We start from the raw sequence: 26,810 nt of genomic DNA, 5'->3' as shown, positions 1-26,810 counted from the left end.
TCTACTTGACTATCATTGCACATCTGGAGACAGCTGGAAGGCCAGGTCTGAGTCTTCTGTGCCTTAGGTTGGGCAGTATGGTATCCGACATCTTCAGCCATGATTTTAGGTGCCATTATTTGGCCTTTTTCATTTGGGCCTCAATTCTCTGAGTGGGTCCTACTGGCTATTAGTGGATCAACACTGCAACATGCTGAGATTCCTCTTCACTTTTCATGGTTCAGATCAAATGCTACTTTCTTTGCAAAGCCTTCCTTAATGCTACCCAAATACCAGGATATGAACAGCTTTTTTCTTGATATTCTCATATCACCTTGTACTTTCCTGTAACACTTGCCACAAGGTACCATAACTATTGAACTATTGGTTTATATGTATTTTTTCTCCTGCTATCTTGTGGACCTCTCTTTGACTAGAGACTTTATCTTAATCATTACTGTATCCTGCATTCTATGCTCAGAATAGGGGATTCTTATTGGTTGCTTTACTGTTTCAATAAACTGAAGTTAGAATTCCAGGTACCATGCTGGTCAGAGAGGGTAATGTCTCTGTTCTGGGAGGTTTTTGATGTTCCTCAGGTCAGTCTCTTTGGGGGAAATCCTGGATTGTTTATATTTAAATGGTCCAAGCCAGGCTGAGAGATGTGTGGGGAGTAGAGTGTAGCATGGCATACCTCTAAGACTTCCTGGATGCCTCTGGGTGTTCCAGTGCAAATCATGGCTTGTAGCTCCAGTGTCAAATTATGCCTGGTTTCTGGAACCCTCTACCCCAGTTAATGAAGCTTGACATTAGCTGTCTTTTTTCTTTTTATTGAAGGGCGATTGATCATCAGGCTTGCTTATTTGCTTTTCTGGATGAAAGTTGCAGGCCACTGTTACCAATGTCTGACTCCTTCCCAGAAAGAATCAAATATACCAAACCAAAATGTATCTCCTCTTCCCCAAGGCACATATTTTCTAAAAGTTTTTTTTTTTTTTGGCCAGCTTGCTGTTTCATTTGCTTGCTTGCTGATATTATGGGAACATAGTTCTGAGTATCTTTTAAATCCTAAATGCTTTGGGGGTAGATCTCAGGTCATCCTGAGATAACACTTTGTCTCCAACCAGTAAACAGGGCAAGGAAATTTGAACCTGGCTCTATATCTGCAGGGCAAGTCTACTAAAATCCTCTTGCAACTGAAATATGTTCTTCAAGGGCTAGAAAGAGTTCATTTTGTTCGTTTTCTCAAACCTCCTCTCCATGATGGCTTTTGTCTACCTACCTATTCCAGATAATATTAATAGATATCTATGCAACTGTTAAAGATTCTTCAAGGACAAATACATCCCTCAAAATTTGCTCTCACCCTGATCTGTAAATAGTTCTTATCAGCAACTGCCTTTTTATCTTAATATCTTTGACTAAGTTCAGTATTTGGAAGATGACCTGGTGGTTTACATACCTCAAGACCTCTCAACAATCCAGACACTGAGATGCTACTTGGAGTGGGATTGTTCTTTTTCTTTTAAGATCAGATGTGACAGTTCCTGTAATAGTCTAGCATGTTCATTGAAGATAACTTTGCAAGTTTGCTTCACATGGTATTTGTCATTTGGTGTAGTTTAAAAGCAAGTTCTCAGGCATAAATAAATGCAGTGAGAGAGTTTTCTCACCTTATGTGGGAGTGGGGAGCATATTGGAGGGTCATGGTAGATATTCAAAAGCTTAATCCTAGGTTTTTGGGTCATGAAAGGGAGATTGCTGTCCCACTCTGTACCCTTGACATATAAGTGGGAAGTATCAGAGACATTTCAGAGGGACAAATAGTAAAAACAAAATAAAAGTCACCCTCTGATGTTGCAATATAGAATTTCAAAAGGTAAAATCACTTTACAATAAATGTAAGGAATTTGACCCTATGTGTATTTTCTGTCTTGTGTTGGCAATATTAATCAGAAAAGACAGCTCCATTGCAAGAATGGTTAAGTATAGCTGGGACAATGTCCTAATTATATGGCCAGTTTTGTAGGAAGGAACAATGACTTCCCAAACCTGAGGTGCTGAATCACTATCAGAGATAAAAGCATGGACATAGATTATGATTCAAGGTGCAGGAGCTTATTTATTGTGCTGTAAGCTTGTTAGACCTGCCTGATTCCATTGCAATTCTTAAGGTTGTCAGTGAGACTCTGCCAACCCACTAGACAGGAGCCCTTTATGGAAGCATCTTCCTTTTTCACCAATAAACAAGGCGATAGAGGGTGAATGTTGCCCTGAGAATTTGAAACAAGTTTATTAAGATGCATCTGAGCTTGAGACTCTCGTCTAAGGAATGCAGCAGTTGGGAGGTGAAGGTGGCGGGGAGCATCATTGGATGGTTAGTGCATATACAGTTGTCAAGGCAAGGAGAGGGGGTGTTGTTTAGTATTGAAATCATGTATTCCAGATGTGGGCATTTGGTAGTCAATCTGCTCTGAAGTGACATGCTGCTGAATCTTTAAAGGGCTTCAGCCAGGGAGAGAAAAATCTGATTGGGCAAATTGCTAAAATATTTAAAGTGCAGCCTGTTAAAGCTTTTACTGCGAAGAGCATCACGTCAGAAGTTGTAGTCAGAAGGAGCGAGTAATTGGCTTTCCATCCTCATGCCAGTCAGTCAGCATGAGGCTCTATTCCTATTCCTTCCTCTTCATTGCCGAGGCTAATAGTAACTCTTTGGGGTGCGTGTGTGTGTGTGTGTGTGTGTGTGTGTGTATGTGCGAGCACTGGGGAGATCGAAAAGCTGGTAATATGAGAGGAAGAGGAGTGAGGTAGCCTTAAAAAGGGAGGCTAAATCCACAAAATGTTAGGAAGACCATTTAGGAAAAGAGGAGCTGGGGAAAGGCAGAAATGTTCCCTGACAAAGGTCAGCTGCACTTCCAGACGTGGGGTGGTGGTTTGGGGGCAGTTGTCTCTCAAAGGATGGATTCTGTAAGCAGAAGAATGGCTTTCAGTGACAACCACTTCCTCTGCATCTTTCATATCCTCTGAGATGTAATTCAGGGGGCACTTTCCATTTATAATTTATCACATTTTCCACTTAGGTTTTCCTGTCCTTTTCTCCCCAGGCATGACCCCTTGTTAATTCCTGGCAATGACCAGATTGACAACATGGACTCCAATGTGAAGAAGTACGACTCTACTGGGATGTTTCACTGGTGCGCGCCCAAGGAGATAGAGAAGGTCATCCTGGTGAGTGAGGGTCTGTTCATCTGATGTTGCCTGCTTCTGCCCTGAACCACATTTGCTGGGAATGGGGTTTCCCTAGTAGGACAGTGGGATAATACTGTCCCTAGTCCTAATTATTTTTGATAATTGAAATTCTGAGCATAAATTGAAGCAGCTAGACCTCTGATCAGAACATGAGCAATATTCAGAATTTTCAATCTCTGAATATATTGGCTCCTCATAAGAGTGGGTGATCACGTGCTGTGGGAAAGGCATGGTGGGAGGTAGTATGAACGTAATTTCTGTGGCCATGGTGCTGGTGTCAGAGTCTGCCTGTACCAATGATTAGCTGCATGGCTTGGGTAATTCACTTGGCTTTTTGCACTTCGGTTTTCTTATCTGTAAAAAGATGAGCTGAGAATGACCCTAACTCATAGGGTTGTAGTGAAGATTAAAATCCAACATATGACTCAATAAAATTACCTCTTATTCTTACTATTATTAAATGCTGTGAGGAAAGCTGAATGCTGCCTGTATTGTTATTGGTTTATAGCAATGTTTTGTATTCTTATAGATAATAGCCTTGTGCATCTGCAAGCTTTCTTAGTGCATGTCGTAGACAGGCAAATGCATGATGGTGCATGACATAATGATGACAATAATGAACTATAGTCCCCTTGGGGAGGCTGGGGCTCAGAGCCCTATTTCGTGTAAGGCTTGTGAACATCTTCATAGCAGCAGTGGGCTCACCCAGTCTCTCCCAGGAATGTCAGCGTAGATAACAATCCGTTCTACTCTCTGCCCTTGTTCTATTAGCAGCTTTGGGTCTTAATGCCTACTTTGGTTTTCCTACAGTTTATTGTCTTGCTAATCTATGAAAAATGGATTAATAATCAGGAAAGTCAGATGGAAGGGGTTTTCTCCCTTGGGCCTCTAATCCCCAGATTGGGATGGGTCTATTCCTTTCTGTCAGCCAGGAAAATCCTATCATTTCTGATGTTGGGACCACCCTTCCTAAACAAGGACTGTTCTGGGTCCTCGGAATGGCTGTGTATGCTAACACACTGGACTTTCCCCTATGCTTTATCTATGTGTATGTGTGTTCTCAACTTAATTGTAAATGAGCATTAACAGCCAATACAGTATCAAGCTGGAGGCTGTCTCAGAGGTGGAAAAGTTGCAGGCAAGAGCACAGAAAGTCAGAATTCTTAGCTAAAGGCCATTGTCCAACTGGCCAGGAGTGCAAATGGTTCTACTTGCAAAGCTGCTTCACGTATGTACATTCTTTTTGTTTTGTTTTGTTTTATTTTTCTTGAGACAGAGTCTTGCTCTGTTGCCAGGCTGGAGTGCAGAGCCATCTTGGCTCACTGCAACCTCTGCCTCTCGGGTTCAAGTGATCCTCCTGCCTCAGCCTCCCGAGTAGCTGGGACTACAGGTGCATGCCACCACACCCAGCTAATTTTTTTATATTTTTAGTAGAGACAGGGTTTCACCATATTGGCCAGGATGGTCTCGATCTCTTGACCTCATGATTGCCAACCTTGGCCTCCCAAAGTGCTGGGATTACAGGCATGAGCCACCATACCCGGCCATGTATGTACATTCTGATGTATTCATGGCACTTTTGCTCTGGTGGCCTAAACTTAGCCTGATGTTACCGCTTGTGGCAGGTCATAGGCTGGATGACCTATCTGGTACCTAGGGTTTTAATGACTTGCCTGGATATTGGTGTAGTATGCATGCCAACTGATATTCAATCAACATCTGCCAGCATGAAAACGTTTAGGAGGTGAGTTACTACTTCTATGAAAAATAACATCATTTAACAAAACATCTCCAGGAGGCCTACTATGTGCCACACACTGTTCTAGTTACTGGAGATGCAATCCCTGACAACGACTGCTCTCACAGAGCTTATATTCTAGCAGGGCAGGGCTGGGGGGAGAGGTGTTATCTCTAGGTAGACAAATGAGTACATAACAACATTTCAGATATTTATGGATGCTTTGAAAAAAGTAAAGCAGCATTGTAGGCTAGAAAGAGACTGGGAGGTGCTGTTTAGAAAGTATGATCCAAGAAACCCTCTCTAAAGTAACACTGGGCTGGAGATGAGAATGACAGGTAGGGCCAGCTACATGAGGATGCTTTGAGGTTGTGTACTCACTGGGCACAGGAAACTAACTACTTTGGGGATTCGAAGATATAAGAGATAGTCCCAATTGTAATTTCCTGGATTAATTAGAGAGAACTTATAAAATGTAACCCATGAAACAGTGTATTTAAAGCTAAGTAGTAAGAGGCACAAAATGCTATTGAAATGTAGGGGAGAAGGACTAGGGTGTGTTTAAGTGGCCAGGCAAGTCCCATCAGATACACACAGGTTGTGCTTGGGTTGGGCCTGGAAGGATGCATGGGAATTCCAGATACATAAGAGACACAAATGATCAGTTTCTCTAGTATGCCTGAAACCCCGCAGAATCAGACACAACAGGGCTGAGGCTCTAGAATTAGGACATTCATAAGGTTCTCTGGGTGATGTAGCTGTGGCCAGTCTGACGATGGGCGTTTTGATCCCAGATCGAAGTTCCTGGGGTCAGCATCTGTGCCTCGGCCACTCGGCTAACTGTGCCTTCCCCACCTCCCTAGTCTAGAATTCACTTTCACCCTGGGCCCAGTTTATATTCCTCTGGCTTGTTGAAGGGAGCTAGCCTCCCAGGTGACCTGGCCAATTAAAAATAATTAGGAACCCCGTCACATAACAGTGCATTAGAGACTGGTTGGCTCTCTGCTGGTGGCACCCGGGCACTTGCACTTCCATGCGGCCCAGATAACTAACTCCAGGTCTTCTGCAAGAAGTGGGGATATGTGATGTGAGCTCCCCAGTGGGTCTTCCTTGGTCACAGTTTCTAAGGCATTTCTTACAGCTTATGTCTCCGGTTTCCGTGGACTGTTGCAGAGGGAAACCAATAATGGTGACAGCCCCTGCTTTATTCTAACGATCAGGTAGTGAAAGCTAGCTTCCTCCTCTCCTTGGGGGTTACTGTAATAACCCTGACATTGTCGTGAATTGCAATATTGGCATTTATACAATCAATGCAGCGGTCAATTCTAGAGATTAAATCAAGCAGAGTTTGATATGTACAGTGGACATTAATATGCTTCCCCCAAAGCATTGTAAGCCACATGGGGCCAGCCAGGCATCCAGTGGGTGGACAGGGATGGGAGGCGTTGGACAAAGGTCCACAGCTGGCCTCCTGGCTTCACTAGCTCAGTGAATCAAAGGACCAGCAGTGACTAAACAGTTGTATTTCCTGGGAAGTTGGGGTTCTCCTCTAATAAAGTGACTGTGTTCTTTCATTTGTCTGCTTTGTAGATAGAGGTTTGGAGTTGGAGGAAGACACTGCCCTGTTGCTCTTACTAATTTCTCTCTAGCCCCTTGTAATGATTATTTGGGGAGATCTTTTCTCCAAATGATGTAAGCAAAGCAGGCCCCTCCAGAAATGTCCCTGGAAACTCCAAGGCAGCACTGGACAGGGGTCAGCAAACTTTTTCTGTAATAAGTCATATAACGAATAATTTAGGTTTTTCAGGGTATAAGATCTCTGTTGCTACTGATCAGCTCTGCTGTTGTAGCATAAAAGCAGCCATAGGCAATACCTAAATGTATGAGCATGGCTGCATTCCAATACAACTTTGTGGGAATTTGAACTTTATGTAATTTTCACAGATTATGACAAGTCTTCTTTTGATTTTTTTTCAACCATTTTGAAGCACAAAAACCATTTTTAGTTCACTGAACATACAAAAGAACGTGGTGGGCCAGATTTGGCCCGTGGGTCATAGTTTTCTACTCCTGGCTTTAGGTAGCATATTCTACCTGCTGATGCATGGACATCTCACTGATAAGTCTAGAATTCCAAACTCAAATTTCTCCAACTGAGCCCAGTGCAGGCATCTGACCATTTTATCATCATCTCAGCAAGCAGGCCAGAAAAGGCAGCTCATTTAATCAATAGTTTCATGGAAAGGAAGACTTCTCTTTCCAAATAGCATAAATATTCCTTTTCCTTTTTATTTTACCTCCTGAAAATTATTATGAAGATCTTCTCACAAGTATTTATGGCATATCTTTGTTACATCTTTTGTCAAAGAAGGTAGCAATGTGCATGGATATACATTTGGATAATATTATTACATAAATATAATATGTATACACATGCTCAAATTATAGCTTTGTATGGCACATACATAACGTCGATGAAATAAACATAGTACCACATAGTAAGCTCTCAGCAAATATTTGCTTGATTCTTCACACAAATGATTTTTCCACTCCTTATGACAGCCCTATGCAGTCTTCTCTCTGACGTTTACACGCGTCTCCCTGTTGCAGACTCGAAGTGAAGCCGCCATGACCGTCCTGAGTGGCCATGTTGTGGTCTGCATCTTTGGCGATGTCAGCTCAGCCCTGATTGGCCTCCGGAACCTGGTGATGCCGCTCCGTGCCAGCAACTTTCATTACCATGAGCTCAAGCACATTGTGTTTGTGGGCTCTATTGAGTACCTCAAGCGGGAATGGGAGACGCTTCATAACTTCCCCAAAGTGTCCATATTGCCTGTAAGTCCAAGGTCACATTATTGATGCCTTTTCTTCTTTTCATTCACAAAAGAAAATCCCAGATGGATATAATAGTTGTAGCTTTGATCATGCCTGTGCTGCTTCATCTGGGTATGGGCCTGAGGACTCAGCACTTCCCCTATGCTCTGTCAAGGAAAATCCAAACCCTGGGAGACCTTATTAAAAGGAATTTGCAGCCAAGTTCAGTCCCTCATCAGGGATGAAGTTTAGCTTGTATTAAGTATATTAACCATATCAGTGTCTAAACACTCTCTCACTCCTGCCTATACAAAACCTAGAGCACTGTTGTATTATGATGTTTATAGTAAGCATTTGCTTACAGAACTATTTATAGCATTATACTTACAGTATTTTTAATGCTTGAAGAAACCTTGATCTGTGCCACCTTCTGTTTTTAACTAAATAAATGCAAATAACAGAGTTTTTTATTTCTGCTGTACAGAAAGCCAACTTCTTCTGCAGCTCAGCCCCTAACGCCTGTTCGTTTAGTAGTCCAGTAATGTGTTCATGGTTGTGTTTGTGTGTGTGTGTGTCCGTGTGTGAATGTGTGCATGATATTCTTGACTGCAAAACATTAGGACTTCGGTCTGAAAAAACAGTCTGGGACTCCACAATTTAGTGTGAGGATATGGGATTTAGGAGTCATGTGATTTACTACTTCCTAATCATAATGAATGCATAGTCCACAAACTCTCAAAACATTGTAGAGAATTATGCATTTCAATGTTTGATGTAATTCTCCACATCACAAATTCATGCAAATCTCACCTCTCTTCCAAATATTTTTCTTGTAAGTTCACATCCCTAAAAGGGGCCGGGTGCAGTGAGAGAAACAGGGGTGCAGTGGCTAATCCCTGTAATCACTGCACTTTGGAATGCCGAAGCGGGAGGACCACTTAAGCTCAGGAGTTCATGAGCAGCCTGGGCAACATGGTGAGACCTCTTCTCTACAAAAAGTTTAAAAAATTAGCCCGATGTGGTGGTGCATGCTTTTAGTTCCAGCTACTTGAGACTGAGTTGGGAGGATCACTTGAGCCTGGGAGGTCGAGGCTGCAGTGGGCTATGAAAGCACCACTGCACTCCAGCCTGGCCAACAGAATAAGACCCTGCCCCAAACAAAAACAAAAACTGAGGAACATGGATCTCTCTAAATGTCAAGAGGTCTGGGTTTTTCCCCATGTACAAAGCTAAAATCTGTTATTTCTGTTATCAGCTTCCAAAATCTCAGAAATGGGGGGAGAAAGAGCCAATTAATGTAATTCATTAAAGAACACGTAAGAATCTATCCACAAGTAGTACTCGTTACTCATTATATGCCACCATGTGTCTTTACATAATGCTGGCACAATAGGGACTCAATAAAATATTTAAAGGAGTGTGAAAAGATAAGACAGTTGTATTTTGGATGCTGGGGCAAAAACCCACTGCCTTAGTGAGCACAGACAATTGAAAATAATCACCTATAGACAAATAGTCATACACAGAGGAGAGCATAAGCATATATATACTTCACTAATTCCAGAAACATGGTCGATTTGATTATATGATTCCATGGTTATCTTTCTATCATGTGCTCCTCCACATAGTCCTCTGACCTCTAAAAGTGTCTTTGTAAAGAGTTTATTATTTTACCAGGATACATGAGTCTGCGTGTGTTTGTGTGTGTAGAGAGATGGTTATATGCATGATATTTGGTAATGGTGTGTGTGTTTTGTGTGTTTGTGTGTGTTTCGTCCTGTGTGACCTTGTTTTCTTTTTTTTTTTTTGAAATGGAGTTTCACTCTTGTTGCCCAGGCTGGAGTGCAATGGCACGATCTCAGCTCACTGAAACCTCCACCTCTTGAGTTCAAGTGATTCTCCTGCCTCAGCCTCCTGAGCAGCTGGGATTACAGGTGTACACCACCATGCCCGGCTAATTTTTTGTATTTTTAATAGAGACAGGGTTTCACCATGTTGGCCAGGATAGTCACAAACTGCTGACCTCAGGTGATTCACCTGCCTTGGCCTCCCAAAGTGCTGGGATTACAGGCCTGAGCCACCGCACCTGGCTCTGTGTGCCCTTGTACATGTTCACTCATCTGTCTTCATATATGTGAATGAGCTGTCATCTTTGCAGGTCTTTTTCAAACCCTCCAAAATTTAACATACTCAAACACAATAGATTTTCACGAAATGGGCCTTCACCCATGTCTTCACAGAGTTTATTGGTTAAACAGTACCCTGCCTATAGGGCCAGCCCAGAGAAATATAAACGATTTCTGTGTATGTCATTTGTATTTCTTGTGGTTTGAAATCATGTGTGTACAACTGCACAGGGATCATCTTATATCACAGTTATGGCTGGCTTCCCTACAAAGTGAAAATTAAAAGAATATGGATGCAGGCAATTGAGGCTTATGTACTGGCAAAATGATTCAGGAAGTCGGTCAGACTTGTTTTGTACCAAGAGATCACAGGAGAAGAGGGCATTCTCCTCTCAAAAAGATGCTGCTCTAGAGCCTGGAACTAGTTGTGTCTCAGCAGCACCCACAGTGCTAAATGCCCCTTCCTCCACAGTTGCACAATATTTTAGGGGCTGAGAATAGGATCATGACTACCACTGACTCATAAAAGAGGGTAGATAGGCTCCATCTCTGCAGCCAAGTCTCTTCTTCTCAAAGCCAGTTCTCCAGAAAGGCAGATTACAGGAGAACATTCACAGATAGGTGGTAGTTGGCAAACCCTTGGTCTACACAATCGGTGAGTTGAAGGTAACTCAGGTCACCATACAGGCAAAGAGGAAGCTAGATTCAGGCTAGAGGACCAGTGAAGCTGGTGGCCAGACGGGAGCCCCAAAATGATACTGCATGGCCACTGGGTAGCTATGACATGGGGTGGCCTGATGATTTTGCTGTGGCTCCACCTGAAGACACAGAGCATGTGGAGGCCATGGCCCTGTCCTTCAACTCTAACCCTTCTATTTTATCCTGTGCTTGCATTCCCAGACTCTGTTGTTACCTCCTGGATCCGGGATTTTTCCACTGTCTTTTGTTGTTATTTTTTATGTTAAAAAATCTGTTTACTGGCTTATTTATTTTTTAATAAGTATGTATTTGTATATTTGTAATATACAAATATGTTCTTGTTATAAAATATTCAAACAATATAGAAATATATAAAGTCAAAGGCAAACTTTCCCCTCACCCCCACCAATCCTATTTCCCTTCCCAGAAGGAATTACCATTGTTAGTGTAATGGGTATTTTTCCTGTGCTTTCCTTCCAAATTTACATACATTTATATATATGTAATTTTATTTTGTGGGATTTTTTTACATAAATGAAACTATACTTTTTTAACTGCTCTAGAACTTTTTTTTCACTTCCCTCTCTATCTTAGAGAGGCTTCTAAAATGATGCCTGCATGGACAGCCAGCTCTGCCTGTTTACCTCCTGCATACATTTTCATCGTGTGCATGTCCAAAAGTATATTTCACCATTCCTATGTTGTTGGACAATTAGGCCATTTCCTTGTGTACTTTTTCTTGCTGAAAATATGCAATAAAATTATATGACCTGAAACTTAACTCCTTTCCATATCTCTTTTGCATTACACACATTAATTCCACTCCATCCATAGCCTCCAAATTGAGCCGCATGTCCAGGCCCACCTCATCACTCCGTACTCACTGGCCATTTTCCCTTGGCTGCATTGGAACTGCTGTCTTTTGCCTGAGACAGAAGTGACCTGCTATTAAATAAACAGGCACTTGAAACCCACCCCATCGTTACATTCTGAAAGCCAGAGGTTGCCACAGGACAGTTATTTAAATCAAGACAATTTCCAGGCAGGAAGAAGATGTAGAACCCTGGCATTATTCCTCTCCCGCGTTTGTTGTAATAGCTTGATTGAGTATTGAGAACAAGCTTAAAATGCTGCCATCAGCACCGGCTACCCTTTAGATTAGCACATAGCTCCTATTCCCTTGAATGTAGTTAGGCCAGCTTAATGTCAAGGCATAAAAAAGATACTTGTTAAATAATTTCCCAAAGCTCTGACTCCATCTTTAATTTGTTTTTATTTTTTTCCTCTTTCCCTCTCCTCTCACTTTGGCTCCTTTCTCTCTCTCTCTCTCTCTCTCTCTCTCTCTCTCTCTCTCTCACTCACTCCCCCACCTCTGTTTTTTTTTTTTTTTTTCCTTTCCTCTATGCCAAAGGGTACGCCATTAAGTCGGGCTGATTTAAGGGCTGTCAACATCAACCTCTGTGACATGTGCGTTATCCTGTCAGCCAATCAGAATAATATTGATGATACTTCGCTGCAGGACAAGGAATGCATCTTGGCGTCACTCAACATCAAATCTATGCAGTTTGATGACAGCATCGGGGTCTTGCAGGCTAATTCCCAAGGTAAGGACAGCCTGTAATACTTCTTTGCTGTGCCTTCGGGGGACAGGGGCTGGCAAGAGGGATATCCTTCACTCAGTAATTCAAAGAGGCTCACATCAGCCTGCCTGGCAGTGAAACCTGCAGTTGCCGTGATGGCTTTCAAAGGGGCATCTGCCGCCTCTTCTTTCCATTCCAGGATGCAGGCTTGAGACCTGGTCACACACAGACTAGGTTGCCTTTCCAGAGGATAAACAGGCCTTTAAATGGCCACCCCCTCAGCTTTCCCAAAGAGTGACTTCATGACCAGTGTCATCATCTAAATGTCAGATCACTGAAAAGATGCTGGCTGCACAATTCTGACCGTTTCCTTCCAATATATGTTTTTGCCATTGGGCTGGGATAGGAGGGAAACTTTGCTATTGTTAGAGCTGCCTCTAGGACTCTGCTGACCGAGGGATGGTAATCTCTGGAGAGTGGCAACTCTGTGGACACTAAAAGTCATTTAGCAAGTGGTGACACTTGTCAGACCACACATTTTCCTATCGGAGGCAAAACAGCCTTAAGTGACACACGTCTGCCTTCGTACTCTGCCCCTAGTCTTTTCTGTCATTTGCTTTGGGACCCTGGGCAGGTGGTTACAAGTAAAGATATCTAGGGGTCTCAGAAAGGCAACACAGCAAAACCTTCATGACAAATAACTTCTGTAATCAGGATCTGGCAGGATAGGATGCAAAGCATTTTCCTTTGAGTGACACCTCCATGTAGGCTTGCCATGAATTGGAGGATCATTGTTACAGACGAGCTACAAGACAGTGGCATTGGCTGCCTGATGGGGACCTGAATCCCATCAGTCCAGGATGGAAGGCTGTAGGAGCACAGCCCATGAGAGCTATGGCTACTGGGATATGAAGCATCATCTTATTGATAGCTGGGCAAGCATCTGACCTCCTTCCCATCATGCTAGGCTTTCTAGAAACTCAGCTGAATCATGCATCCTGGATCTGTGAGCTACGTTATCTTTTGTCAACTTGACATCACCACCACTGCCTTCTAACATTTGCTTAGCATTGCAGAAAAGCCAGGAACAATAGTTCCTAGAATCCTCTTCCCTGCATGGCTCTGGGCTAGAGTCAACTAGTGGGAGATGGGCACTGGGGTGAGATTTGGAAAGTGGAGGAGAAAGATAGGCTTTGATTCTTTGGAGGCAATGGCAGCCAGACCCTGGCAGACCCGGGTTCAAATCATCTCTCAGATGAGCTTTCTAGGAGCCAGTGTCTTCACTGCTAGAGACTGAGAGAGGGGCTGGGGCTTCCCTGAGGATCTTGAGATTCACAGCAGCTTCTGGTCAAGCTTAAGAGAACTTTCCCCTTTGGTGTTGCATGTGAAATGGCTTCTGTCCTTCTGACATCACCTTGATACAGCCTGAAGCCTAATTTTTGACCTCTCCACACAACCATCCTCCCTGCCACACCCAAATCTAAATATTGGTATCCACCTGCTCAGCTGTGCCCGCAGGACAGCATAACATGTGAAGGCCTAGGAGAGGCTCTGAGCTTACTCCCAGCTGCATCCTGAAGAGTCAGAGCCTGCCTCCTGTGTGGCCTGCCTAGGTAGCACAGGCAAGAGAGGATGTGAGAAGACAGTAAGCTGACCTTCTAGGAGGTGAAAGAGGCAAGCTGGCATTTGGTTCCTGCCTTTAAGCCCTTGACCTTCAATATGTGTCCTCTCTGCCCTGCCACAGTATGGGTGTCTGTTGGCGGAGCCTGTTAGAGTTACAGAATCTCATGGCCCATCCCAGACCTGCTGGGTCAGAGTCTGTATTCCAGCAAGATCCCCAGGCAACTCAAATGTACCCCTTTAAAGCACAGTAAATCTTCACATGAACAGGACGTGACCAACCCTTGGTAGATGATCCTCCTCTCCTAGGGAGGAGTGAACCATCAAGGGAAGTGGAAAAAAGTGGAAGCAATGATTCTCCCTTTAAGTAGAGACAGAAGCCAGCAGGAGGAGGCAGGAAAATACTCCCTTTCCCCAACATGACTGTTTCCTCCAAACTCAATCATCAGGATTTTCCAGGGCCGTAGATTAGAATCTCAGTGTATAATTTAGTTAAATACACATCTGATATAGGTGTTCCTTCCAGTTCTCCTAAACTTTATCCCAGCCTCTTAGATCCTATATAAAGGCCAAACTGGTGACAATTTTTCCACTCCCCGGTGCCCAAAAGCCTTCTTTATTCTTTTTTAGCACAGGATAAGCAAGAAAAATAGGTTTTGACAGGAGATATGGAGGAAAGAGAAAGGGAGCTTATTTTTCCTCCAAAGGAAAAAGGAAGGGCACTCTTTCTTTTGTATACACACATGTACACAGTTATGGTCTGAATGTTTTTGTCCCCTCTACCTACTCCCTGCCAAATACATACAGTGAAATCCTAACCCTCAAGGCGATGGTATTAGGTGGTGAGGCCTTTGGGAGGTGTTTAGGTCGTGAGGGTGGAGCCCTCATGGATGGGGCTGGTATCCTTATAAAAGAAGCCTGAGGCCGGGCACGGTGGCTCACGCCTTGGGAGGCTGAGGCGGGCGGATCACCTGAGGTCAGGAGTTTGAGACCACCTGGCCAACATGGCGAAACCCTGTCTCTACTAAAAATTACCCGAGTGTGGTGGCGGTGCCTGTAATCCCAGCTACTCAGGAGGCTGAGGCAGGAGAATCGCTTGAACCCAGGAGGTGGAGGTTACAGTGAGCCGAGATGGTGCTACTGCATTCCAGCCTGGGCAACAGAGCAAGACTCTGTCTAAAACAAAACAAAATAAAATAAACAAAAAAATAAATAAATAAAGTAAAAGAAGCCTGAGAATGACCCCACTGCCCCTTCTGTCATGTGAGGACACTGCAAGAAAGTCCTCACCAGAGACTGAATGTGCCAGCGCCTTGACCTGGAACTTTCCGTTCTCCAGAATTGTGGGAAATAAATGTCTATTGTCTATCAGTCACCCAGGTTATGGTGTTTGTTACAGTGGCCCAAATGGACTCAGACCGCACACATGACAGAAGAAGCAGAGGATGTGTTTCTGTGCTCAGCAGTGATTCTCGTAGACCCCTGGTCAGCAGTGGAGAGGAGCATTTGTCTCTCACTAGCCAGCAGTCTGTTCTCTCCCTAAGAGAGAGTATCAAAGCTCTAGGCCCACCAAGCCTTTATGTCCCATTGTTTTCTTGTCTGTCTGCTCCTCTCTTGTTTTTGAATATTGTTCTCTGGTGACACTCTAACCTTGTAAAGGCAGTGGTCCAGTGGGAGCCATCAACACAGAGAAATCGCTCCTTCCCCAGTGCTCACTTCTGGCTGCAGACCCAGCACCCCACTCCTTGGGCTCCTGTCAGCCTATGAGCTGAGTCTGTGAGCTGAGTTTCCCTGCCTCTCTATATCTGAGAGCCTTTTGACTAACTGGAGTGCCCACTGGCCTAAGATACTTTTGCCATCCTTCATCTGGGTGTTTGGCACGATCAAGCTCCAAGGGAATAGGAATTATGGGGAACAAAAAGGATTTCATGTTACTCTCCTTTTTTTTTTCGTTTCTGTCTTTTTCTTTTCTTCTTCTGTTTTTTTGTTTTGTTTTGTTTTGTTTTGTTTTGTTTTGACGTAGAGTCTCTCTCTGTTGCCCAGGCTGGAGTGCAGTGGTATGATTTCAGCTCACTGCAACCTCCACCTCCTGGGTTTAAGTGACTGTCCTGCCTCAGCCTCCCAAGTAGCTGGGATTACAGGTGTGTACTGCCACACCTGACTGATTTTTGTATTTTTAGTAGAGACAGAGTTTTACTATGTTGGCCAGGTTGGTCTCAAACTCCTGACCTGAGGTGATCCATCCAACTTGGTCTCCCAAGGTACTGGGGATTTCATGTTACTCTTACCGTTTTGGGAAACAAATCTAACTTCCTCTGAGTGATAACTGCATAGATTTCTGGCCACTGACACCCTTGCTTTCATTCTTATGTATTCTATGGTCCTTTATGGAACCTCATGTTCTGCTTTGTCTGGTGAACTGTTTCCATGTCTCTGGAACATCACTGGGAGGAAATGTGGACTCCGGACAAATGCCATGCTCTTGGGCCAGCATATGCATGCAACCTTATGAAAAGCTTTCCTAACATGATATAATTTAGCATGAAAAATGTGCCTTCACATTGAGAAAGTAGAACCTTCATTGGACAACTGCCACTGCATGTTATTAGGGCTCCTAGACTAACAAAGCCTCTCTTTTCTCTTCTGTTCTCTTTTCACGTTCCCTTTTGATGTCACTTTTCTAGCCCACATGGTGTCAGAACTGACCCAGCCTAGGGATTCTGGACCAGACACTTTCTGAAAAGACCCAAGATGTGATGGCTTGTTGTCAAAAACAATTACAGAAAAAGGTGGCATACCCCAAGCCAGATGGTATATCCAATGTGACAGTCGGGTCTATGAGATGCAGTTTTAATATACAGCAGGCAAAACTGCAGTGACAATTATATAAAGCAGATGAAGCTGCTTCTTGCTGGTCAGCAAACATCAGCTCAGAACCACTTTACAGCTCTTTACCAGCAACTAAGTGCCTTTATTTACAGAGTGCCTGTCACTTCCCTTTGGCTGGAGAGCTGGTGTATTATTTAGCACACATTTATCCAGGGAAAACATTTCAATTTAAATCAGCTGGTACAACAGTAGCTCTTGCCAGACTGTCTCCCTGTGGTTCGAAAAGATGAGAACTGAGTCTGATCTTGGAAGAAAGGGTGAGCAGAGGGAGGCAGGGTCTGCTCTCTGAGCTGCTTCAGTTCATACCTGAAAACAGGGAGCATGCCATGGCGTTTCCCATTCTGCTTTCATATTGTTTTGAAATGAGGATCTTGTAGTTTCTTCCGGCTTACCCTTCCAGGAAGGGTAACTCCTAAGGAAAAGAAAAAGGAATAAATGGCTGTTCTCCGTGCATCAGGCACTCTAAAGGCCCAGAACACAAAGGTGACCAAAGGTTGCTTGGATTCAGCCACTCACTGTGCTTGCAGGACTCAGGTGAGTGCAGGAGGTATCCCCATAAACAATGACAATGCAAGGAGACAAGGACGAGGCTAGAAACAGAGGAACACAAATGGATCCTTGGTTTATGTATTTTGAGGAATTGAGAAGGCTTTCAAGAAGAGGTGGCATCGGCCAGGCATGGTGGCTAATGTCTGTAATCCCAGTGCTCTGGGAGGCCAAGGCAGGTGGATCACAAGGTCAGGAGATCGAGACCATCCTAGCTAACACAGTGAAACCCCGTCTCTACTAAAAATACAAAAAATTAGCCAGGCCTGGTGGCACACCCCTGTAGTCCCAGCTACTCGGGAGGCTAAGGCAGGAGAATCGTTTGAACCCGGGAGGCGGAGGCTGTAGTGAGCTGAGATTGCACCACTGCACTCCAGCCTGGGTGGCAGAGCAAGACTCCATCTCAAAAAAAAAAAAAAAAAAAAAAAAAAGAAGAGGTGGCATCTGTGGATGATTTGGATACATGTGGCTATGCAGCACTTGAAATGTGTTTAGGAATTAAATTTTTCCTTTTATTTAATTTTAAAAAATATAAACATTTAAAGTGACCCATAGCCAGTGGCTACCACATTGGATGGTGCAGTCCTAAAGTATAGACTTGTCTTGCTAAAGGTTTGAGTTTGGGGGAGTCATCAAAGATTTATAGGAAGAGGGTAATTAATTCCATGCTTGAAAAAGATAACAGGTGGGGGCAAAGAGAGCTGGCTTGAGACAGAGAGAATGGAAGTAAGGGCGGAGGTCCCTGGGGATGTGTTAGAGGGACAGGGACAAGTATAATTTGGCCCCAAAATGGTACATGTAAGGCAGCAGGGAGAGATGAGGCTGAAGTGTGGGTTGGGCATTGAAGAATTTCTTTTCTTTCTTGAGTTAGGAAGCTGTAAATAATTTTTATGTGTCTATGAGTTAGGAAGCTGTAAATAATTTAATAGGCACTGGGGAGTTACAGAAGGTTTCAAAGCAAGGCAGTGATGGGCTTGGACCTGAGCTTTAGGGAGACGGATCTGGCAGCCCCGTGAAGCATTGTTTGGGGTGGAAAGGAAGAAGATGCAAGGACTCTGGTTAGAAACTGTGGCTATCCAGATGGAAGCCTGAAACCTTGGACTGGAAAAAGAATGGGAGGTTCTAGCAGGAGTCACTGTAGATACGTATCAGTCTGCATGGATGTGTACTTCCTTCTGGGGGTCAGAGGATGGCAGAGTGGAGGGACAGGCTGCAGTAGAAAGCAGTATTGGGAGGACTGGGTTTTAGTCATGGTTTATTTCCACGGGGACTTGGTGGAAAGTCCAGATGGGCATGAAAAGCTGAAGGGTGGAAATGAAGTCCTTAATCCAGGAAAAAGTTGCTTCTAGTGATCTGACCCATTGCTCATGCTCTAGGAGCAAAGGAGAGCCTCAGGGAGGGGGAGAGAGGCAAGAGAATTGCAGGACCGAAGTATAAGGACCATCTTAGAAAGAGAGGGTAGAGGGAACCTTTGGTAGAAGCCAGAGAACCAAAAGCTGAGCCTGTCCCGAACATCCCAGGGGAGGGAGGAGCCAAGATCTCAAACCCAAGACATATGTCCACTGCCTAGTTCCCCTTGCCTTTTTTCCATATTCTGTATCTCTTTATAGATACACACACACACACACACACACACACACAGCTTTCCTCCCACCCTCCCTGACCTGAAGCTATAGTTACACTAAATGAACATCCACTTATAAGCAGACACTCTCCTTTCCCTGCATTTCAACAAAAGTTAAGAGCCTCAAGTAGGGAATGACATTTTTCTTTGGAAGTATGGCAGCAGTCCTTGGAGAGAGAGCATTAATTGGGGGCATAGTGTACACCTTCCCTATCCTAAAGTCTGAGATGTCTTTTACTGTTCCAAAGAAGAAAATGTGATTTCTCTTTTATCTTTGTGTGAGACAATGTGGATTAGGATCTCTCAATTACTGGATGACAAAAAGCAGAACTAAAAGGGCCTTCCTAAAGTGGAACTCTGGGATCAAATCCACAGAATAGAATGCATTGAGGACCTCTGCATGTTAATTTTCAAATGATCAGTAAAGACAGGCTAGATAAACCTTGGTGATAAAAGCATCATTTCTTTTGAGCAGTGATTGTTTCATCTTTGTTGGGATAGGAGGGACTGTGTCAAGAGCTATGAAGATTTGAAGGAGAAATTTGACAAACAAAAAAAAAATGTTGTAAAGAGAACAGCCAGAATGGGGCAGTGCCTGGACAACATGTCACTTGCCAAGCGGTTAAGAGAACAAGGCCAGCAGGCTTAAAGGGCCATTTAATCTTCTGCTCCATTGGACAAAAACCAAGGCCAATGGTTAATAATTAAGGAGAACAGGATTTTAAGGAAGATATTTCCAGAATAGCATGGATGGCCTGCAATGCAGCGAGCCTCCTATCCCTGTCTCTTTGCCAAAGGAAAGTTACTGACACCCTCTTTGTGATGGGAGGGAGATTGGTAGAGAGATGAGTTCTGTGGTCCTTTGTAACTAAGGATATCCAGCATGTTCTTGATTTTTATTACACAGGGATCTGTGTTTTATATGATCTGCATTGTAACTCCAGAGGGAGAGCTATGGTGTTTGTCAGGATTGGGGTCATGAGTCTTTGAGTGGAAGCGTTCATGTCCTTCCTGAACGGCACTGTCTTTGTGTTTAAAGATGGGGAGCAGACGGCATTGGGGTGAGCAGCTGCACATCTGGCTTTTCCATTAATTGGACAGACCACCCCATCTTCAACTTCCACACCACCCTTCCACACCTGCCTTTTTCCCAGGGCTCTGCCTTCTCCCACTTCTACAAGCTTGGCTTTCCTGACCCTCAGGCTGCTCGCTGTTTCTTGCAGACACACCTACACATGTATCCTCACACACATTCCCCCTCCTTGAAATCAGAGAAGCATTTTTTCAGCCGCTCCCATATAACATTTCATTACCACAATATTCTCTCTCAATTCTGAAATGGCGGTGGGGGAGAAACCATTTCTCTTTATACCCACTGAACGAACAAAGCTCAGCGCTAAAATATTTTTCTTCCGTTGTAACTGAAACTGCTGTTGGCTTCCATCCCAAAAACCAGAAAGACAATTATACTTAACTGTTTAGAGATTTATAAATACCACACTGGAGTAGCCTCTAGGTAGTAACTTTAGATACCCAGCCCAATAATTTTCTTTTATTGGTTTGTGATTTAGATCTTATTTTGAGTCCTCTATAATAAGAGTAGTACATTTCATTAAAAGAGCTTACTAAACAATAAAGAAAACCTGGCTTAGGGCTCTGAGCAGGTCTCAAGTACAGAAAGCGGACTGCCCTGTTACATTTCTTCTGTGGACATCGCAAGATGAATCTCATCACAAGAATCTCAGGTGCAGACGTATTTCAGCAAAGCAGCAATTGCAGCTGTTTTCTAAATGACTTCAACTTAGGAGAATTTTTCCTATATAGCACATTTCATCACATGAGAGATCCTCTTTAACCCTGCCATTTACTATTCTGGTAATGTATTCCTAGCAAAAGAAACAAGGAAAAACAACAGCAGCAGCTGTAATAAGAGACTGAGAAACTTGGGCTACTTTCTGAAATCATGGAGGGTTTTATGCCCTTCATACATAAAAGACTTTCTTGGAGAGTGGATTGCAGAAGAAAAAGTAAAAAACAGACAAAATAATCTTTTCCTTCCAATTGCATGCAGAGCAGATTCACATCCCCACTCAGGCCCGGCTTGGGACAACTGTTGTGAAGGGAAATCTTAGCTTCAGAGACAGAAAGCAGATGTGGGGTGGTGTTGGGGTTGGACTGAACTTACGGTTTTAGCATCTGGCTCTCATGTGCCAGTTTACTCCTCAAAATTTGTGTGCCTGGTTAATGCCTCTTTTAAAAAAAATGTAATTTTTTTTTTTCAGGTGAACCATACACCAGGCACATTCCTGTATCATATCTTTTTAAATCTCCCTGACAATCTACTGAGGGAGAGTTACCACCTTCATTTTACAGATGAGAAAACAGAGGCTCAGGGAAATTAGGGACCTTTCCCATAGCCTCATAGCTAGTCAAGGGCACGTGGAGTTGATCTCCAAACGTCTGATTTCCAAGTCTATGCTTTTCTCAGCACATCAGCTTGTCTCATAAAAGGCAAGTGTTATCCTGATGAGAATGGGCCTGAAGCTATACATGTACTTTTGAGGGTCACGGGGGTACCACCAGGACAAACATTCAGGGGGATGAAAGTGCTCAAGGTGTGCCAGCCTCACTTCTAAACTGGTCCTTGTACCCAAGGGGCTGAAGTTTGTTTTCAACAGTTCTTGTCTCCATGAATCCCCGTTTTTTGAGCCATTGATCCTAGCTGTTCCAACAATGAGAGGTACTAGGATTCTGTTGGCTTGAGTCTTTCTTGCTACTACCACTGGACAAACGAGTAAATCTGGGGGCAATGTGAAGCATTGTGCTTAGCCTGTCTCTGTGAACAGTATGACTGTTGGAGCCTTTCTTTTCTGTTTTCCTTGTGAATACAGATTGGACTTTGGAGCTCTCAGGAAAAAGGTGGAATATTTGAAAATATTTGGAAAAGAAAGCCGTTACTTTCTTTGTGAAGAGACTTAAAGAATATTTTCAGTTTTTATTTACTCCTTCCATGCTCAAGTGGAAGTTTCCATGACAGGCGGCAGATGAGAATGAAGAGACCACTGTAGTGCCCAAAGCCTAGGCTCAGAAAATGATCCAGAGATATTGTCTTATGGGGGGAAGCACAGCTGTAAAATCAGAAAAAAGTAAAAGAAGTCTTGTAATCCCATGGACCCTCTAAGACGCCTCATGAAATTCTGGATAAGGATAGGTCAACTACCTTATCCTGAGTGTCAGTTTGGTTTGCATCCTGTGTCTGAGGTTAGTGCCCTGTTCTCTCTATAGTCTATGCTGTTGTAGAGGTAATGGGATCTATAGACAAAAGGGACAGAAACAAAATAAGTTGTATGGAACAACTTTGACACACATACTTAATGATACAGGGCTTGGAACATTCCAGTGTATTCTTCATTCAGAGTGTGAGTAATTTCATTCAATACACCTGCTGTGAAGATAGCACAGATGCCTCAAGCTGGCAGATAAATCTAGCCAGTCATTCAGTGCATTTTTGTCTTCACCCATTCTCTTATAGGCAGAAACTCATGTGCAGTCTTTAAAACTTTACTTCTTTTCTTAAAAGCGACAAGAGTGAAACTCCATCTCAAGAAAAAAAATAAAATAAAAAAGTGGCTCTGAGGCTAGACGCAGTGGCTCACACCTGTAATCCCAGCACATTGGGAGGCTGAAGTGGGTCACCTGAGGTTGGGAGTTCGAGACCAGCCTGGCCAACATGGTGAAACCCCCATCTCTATTAAAAGTACAAAAATAAGCCAGGTGTGGTGGCTCACATCTGTAGTGCCCACTACTCTGGAAGCTGAGGCAGGAGAATCACCTGAACCCAGGAGGTGGAGGTTGCAGTGAGCCGAGATTGCGCCTTTGCACTCCAGCCTGGGCAACAGAGTAAGACTCCATCTCAAAAACAAAAACAAAACAAACAAGCAAAAAACAAACAAACAAACAAACAAACAAAAAACAAAAAAAGTGACCCTGCAAAGAATCCAACTGATTTATAAATGACTTTAGTTCTGGATTTATTGAACATTTAAGGATAGGGCTAGTCCTTAAATGCTTCAATTATACTTCATGGAATGGTCTGGAGGAAAATTATTTTCTGAATTCTAGAAAAGCAGGATAGTCCTTGAGCATCTTGTTACAGATCTCCAGGAGAGATATTCTACCAGATGTTTTCAGTGCTCCATGGTTGCTGCCACGCAATGTGTTATGAGAAGGCAGAGGTGGCTTTGGGCTGTGGTAGTCAGGAAGGAATTCAGAGTAAAGGGACTGGGATTTGAAAATAAGTGTGATTAACATAAATAAAGGCATGTGGAAAGGGCTGAAGCTGAGTAATAGAAGGCACAGAAACAGGAAAGGCCAAGTGTATTTCACAGAGGGTCACATGGCTATTTGTGTACTAATGGTATAACCGAGGGACTTAAAGGGCTCACTATGTCAAAGGAAATGCTTGTCGGTGGGTCCACTGTTAACCTGAATAGATCCTCCAAAGAAGAGCCTGTTCTGTTGTTTTGCTGACCTCTTCACTCTCACCAACTGCCAGAAATCTTTTTAAATGCTTAGCACAGCACCTCACACCTAGTAGACACTTAGTAGAGGTTTGTGGAGGGGATGAATACATGAATAAATGATTTAATCCTGCTGTTGTTTGCAGCCTGTTCTCTCTTAGCGTGCCCTCAAATGAGATAAAGCAGTCAAATACCTTTATTAAAAACTGACACTTTCCCTCCAGGCTTTAGTCTCCCTTCGTTTGACAGCTGGGCACTGGACAGGGGTTACAGAGATCAAAGATGTTGCACTTGTGTGTAGGAGCCTTTGTCAGATGGCCAGGTTGTCTCTAGTATAAACTGTCCTATTCCCTTAACCTTTACTAATAGCTCCTGGCCCTCAACCTTTGACTGTCCTCGCTGCATGTACTATTACACAGTAACAACCCACGGCCCAAGGCCGTAGGACTGAGACTTCCAAAGTTCAACAAAGGGCAGAAAATATCTCTGCTTTCCCCTCCAGGGAGCTGTGAATGCTTCCTGAGAGCTTCCCTGGCCATGTAGAAATGAACATTCCTCTCAGCGGTAGACTGGAGCAGGAGGAACTTGGAAGATGGGTTTTGTTGCTCTGGTTCACGATGGTGAATCACAAACGTGGCTGTCAGAGTAATGATGCAGTCATGGAGGGTTAAAGAACAGATTTTAAATCCTGGTTCTGTCCATCATATGCAATTTGACATAATAAAGATTCCAGATTTCATTTCCTCATCTATAAGATGGGGTTTATTAAAATGACCCCACCTCAAAACACCGAGGGATCAGTGTGTGAATACAGACATGATGACTGCAGAAAAGTTATTAAACATCAAGGACTGTAGAAATAGCACTTTGCAGTCAAGTTCAGGCATGGCACATGTGGGGTCTGGAATGACAGCTTGGGTTTGAATCCCAGATCTGCCACTTACTAGGCCTGGGAAAATTACTTAACCTCTTTGTATCTCAATTTTCTCACTAAGAGTACCAAATGCACCTGGCTCATCAAATGACTATGAGAATTCAATGAGATACAGGGCTTTCTGTTGTCCACACAGTACCTTTAAGTAAGCCAGAAAAAGTCACTCTTGTCTCAAGACACCTTATTTTTATCTGCTGAAAAAATGGTGATAAAGTACTAATATGTTTGGACAATATACTTTTTTGTCATCTAGGAAAAAAATATTGTCATAAATATACAAATATACAATGACCATTGATATGAGTGGTACCCACTTAGATTAGCTACTGTGCAGTGCCCAGCCTTCACAACTATACCTGGCAACCCTGAATGAATGGCTGTTAAAGCACTTCCTACCTAGGATGGGAGAAATAAAGCAATGTTAGCTATTTTTGTTATTATTATTACAATTTTACTATTTTATTTAATCCCCTCCTGCTCCCAGATTAACAAATCATAAGTTAGGGTTATCCACTTGTACCTAGCAGCCAGAATTACTGTTGATCTGTTTGTCTATAAATATGCATAGAAAATAGATGATGATAGAAACCAACACACCTTTGGAAGGTGAGCAGCCCAGGTGAGGTAGACTAACAAAAACCTACAGAGGAGTTGAAGAAGAGCTAGGGCAGATGAACAGCGAGCATGGGGCTCTCCCCTCCGTAGACAGGCTAGCATGGCGCCCCACAACCCAGCTGCTCTCTAAAGCAGAGGTTGGGACAGCTTGCTGACAGAAAACCTCATATACTTCCAACCTCTGGAATTTGGTTGTGGCAGGAGCCCTGATGTCGGTGAAGTGACGTCCTTCCAGAGTAGGACCCATGCTATTTCACCTAGATGACAGATGGCACGTGGCCTCCCTCCTTTGCCTCTCTTTTTTTTTTTTTTTTTTAATCTTAAAACAGTAATTTTGGCTCTCAGCCAGAAAATCTATAGCATATTAATTCTCAATTGGGAAAGGGGTCTTGTACCCCTTTAAATAGCTAATAATGAATCTTCTCTGTGACCCTCCTCCTACCTCCTCATAGATACATAAATATTTATATACAAATTTAAGAGGTTTACCTACCCTAATGATTTTCTTCCCCTCCAGGTTTATTGAGATACAACTGACAAATGAAAATTGTATGTATTTAAGGTTTACAACATGATGATTTGATATACATATACATTGTGAAATGACTACCAAAATCAAGTTAATGAACACATCCATCATCTCCCATAGTTACTATTGTGTGTGTGTGTGTGTGTGCGTGTGCACACCCAGGTGTGTATCATGAGGACACTTAAGATCTATTGTTTTTGCAAACTTCAGGTGTACTACACAGTATTATTAACTATAGTCACCATACTGTACATTAGAGCCCAGAATTTATGCATCTTATAATGGTAAGCTTGTATCCTTTGACCAACATCTCCCCATTCCCCCTGACCCTCACCACAGTCCCTGGCCACCACTGTTCTACTCTCTGCTTCTATGAGTTCAACTTTTTAGATTCCATGTATACGTGAGATCATACAGTATTTGTCCTTCTATAACTGGCTTATTTCACTTAGCATGATGTTCTCCAGTTCATCTATGTTGTTGAATGACAGGATTTCTTTCTTTTTTAATGGCTGAATAATATTCCGTTATATATATGTGTAGGTACATACACACGCAGACCATATTTTCTTTATCTACTCATCTATCAATGGACACCAGTGGTTTCTATACTTCAGCTATTGTGAATAGTGCTGCAATAAACATGGAGGTACAGAGGTCTCTTTGAGATACTGATTTCATTTCCGTTGGATATATACCCAGAAGTGGGATTGCTAAATCATGTGGTGGTTCTATTTTTAATTTTTTATAGAAACTTCATACTGTCTTCTATAGGGCTGTACCAATTTACATTCCCAGCAGCAGTGTGCAAGGGTTCACTTTTCTCCACACCCTCACCAACACTTGTTATCACTTGTCTTTTCAGTAATAGCAATTTGAACGGGTATGAGGTGATATCTTATTGTGATTTGCATTTTTCTGATGATGAGTGATATTGAGCACCTTTTCATATCTACTTGTTGGCCATTTGTATATCTTCTTTATAAAGATATCTATTAGGTTCCTTTGCCCATTTCTTAATCAGGTTATTTATTTTCTTGCTATTTAGTATATGAATTATTTAAATAGGTGGGATATTAACCCTTTATTGGATAGGTGGTTTTAAAATATTTTCTCCCATTAGGTAGGTTGGCTTCTCACTTGGTTGATTGTTTCCCTCGCTGTGCAGATTTTTAGTTTGATATAGTCCCACTTTTTTATTTTTGCTTTTGTGGCCTGTGCTTTTGGTGTCATATCCAAGAAATCATTGCTCAGACCAATGTCAAAGAGCTTTTCCCCTATTTTTTCTCCTAGGAGTTTTACAGTTTCAGATTTTACATTCAAGTCTTTGATCCATATGATTTTTGTA

General features: G+C 43.0%; 1 protein-coding gene and 1 long non-coding RNA gene across 17 annotated transcripts in view; one reads left to right on the top strand and one right to left on the bottom strand.

Annotated features, from left to right (window-relative positions):
* KCNMA1 (potassium channel, calcium activated large conductance subfamily M alpha, member 1) overlaps nucleotides 1-26,810 on the top strand; it is a 762,545-nt gene that overhangs the window by 684,041 nt on the left and 51,694 nt on the right. For all 16 annotated transcript variants that reach the window (XM_011928774.1, XM_011928767.1, XM_011928759.1 and 13 more), the window contains 3 exons: nucleotides 3,084-3,207; nucleotides 7,577-7,801; nucleotides 12,017-12,209. In XM_011928774.1, coding sequence (XP_011784164.1) covers nucleotides 3,084-3,207; nucleotides 7,577-7,801; nucleotides 12,017-12,209 — 542 coding nt within the window. The remainder of the gene's footprint in view (nucleotides 1-3,083; nucleotides 3,208-7,576; nucleotides 7,802-12,016; nucleotides 12,210-26,810) is intronic.
* LOC105502267 overlaps nucleotides 1-26,810 on the bottom strand; it is an 88,494-nt gene that overhangs the window by 20,923 nt on the left and 40,761 nt on the right. The window lies entirely within an intron of this gene.

This window comes from Colobus angolensis, unplaced genomic scaffold, assembly GCF_000951035.1.
Source record: "Colobus angolensis palliatus isolate OR3802 unplaced genomic scaffold, Cang.pa_1.0 Scaffold12, whole genome shotgun sequence".
Classification (NCBI taxonomy): Eukaryota; Metazoa; Chordata; class Mammalia; order Primates; family Cercopithecidae; genus Colobus; species Colobus angolensis.
The sequence above is the reverse complement of the archived record's forward strand: the minus strand, read 5'-3'. Positions and strand labels throughout refer to the sequence as shown.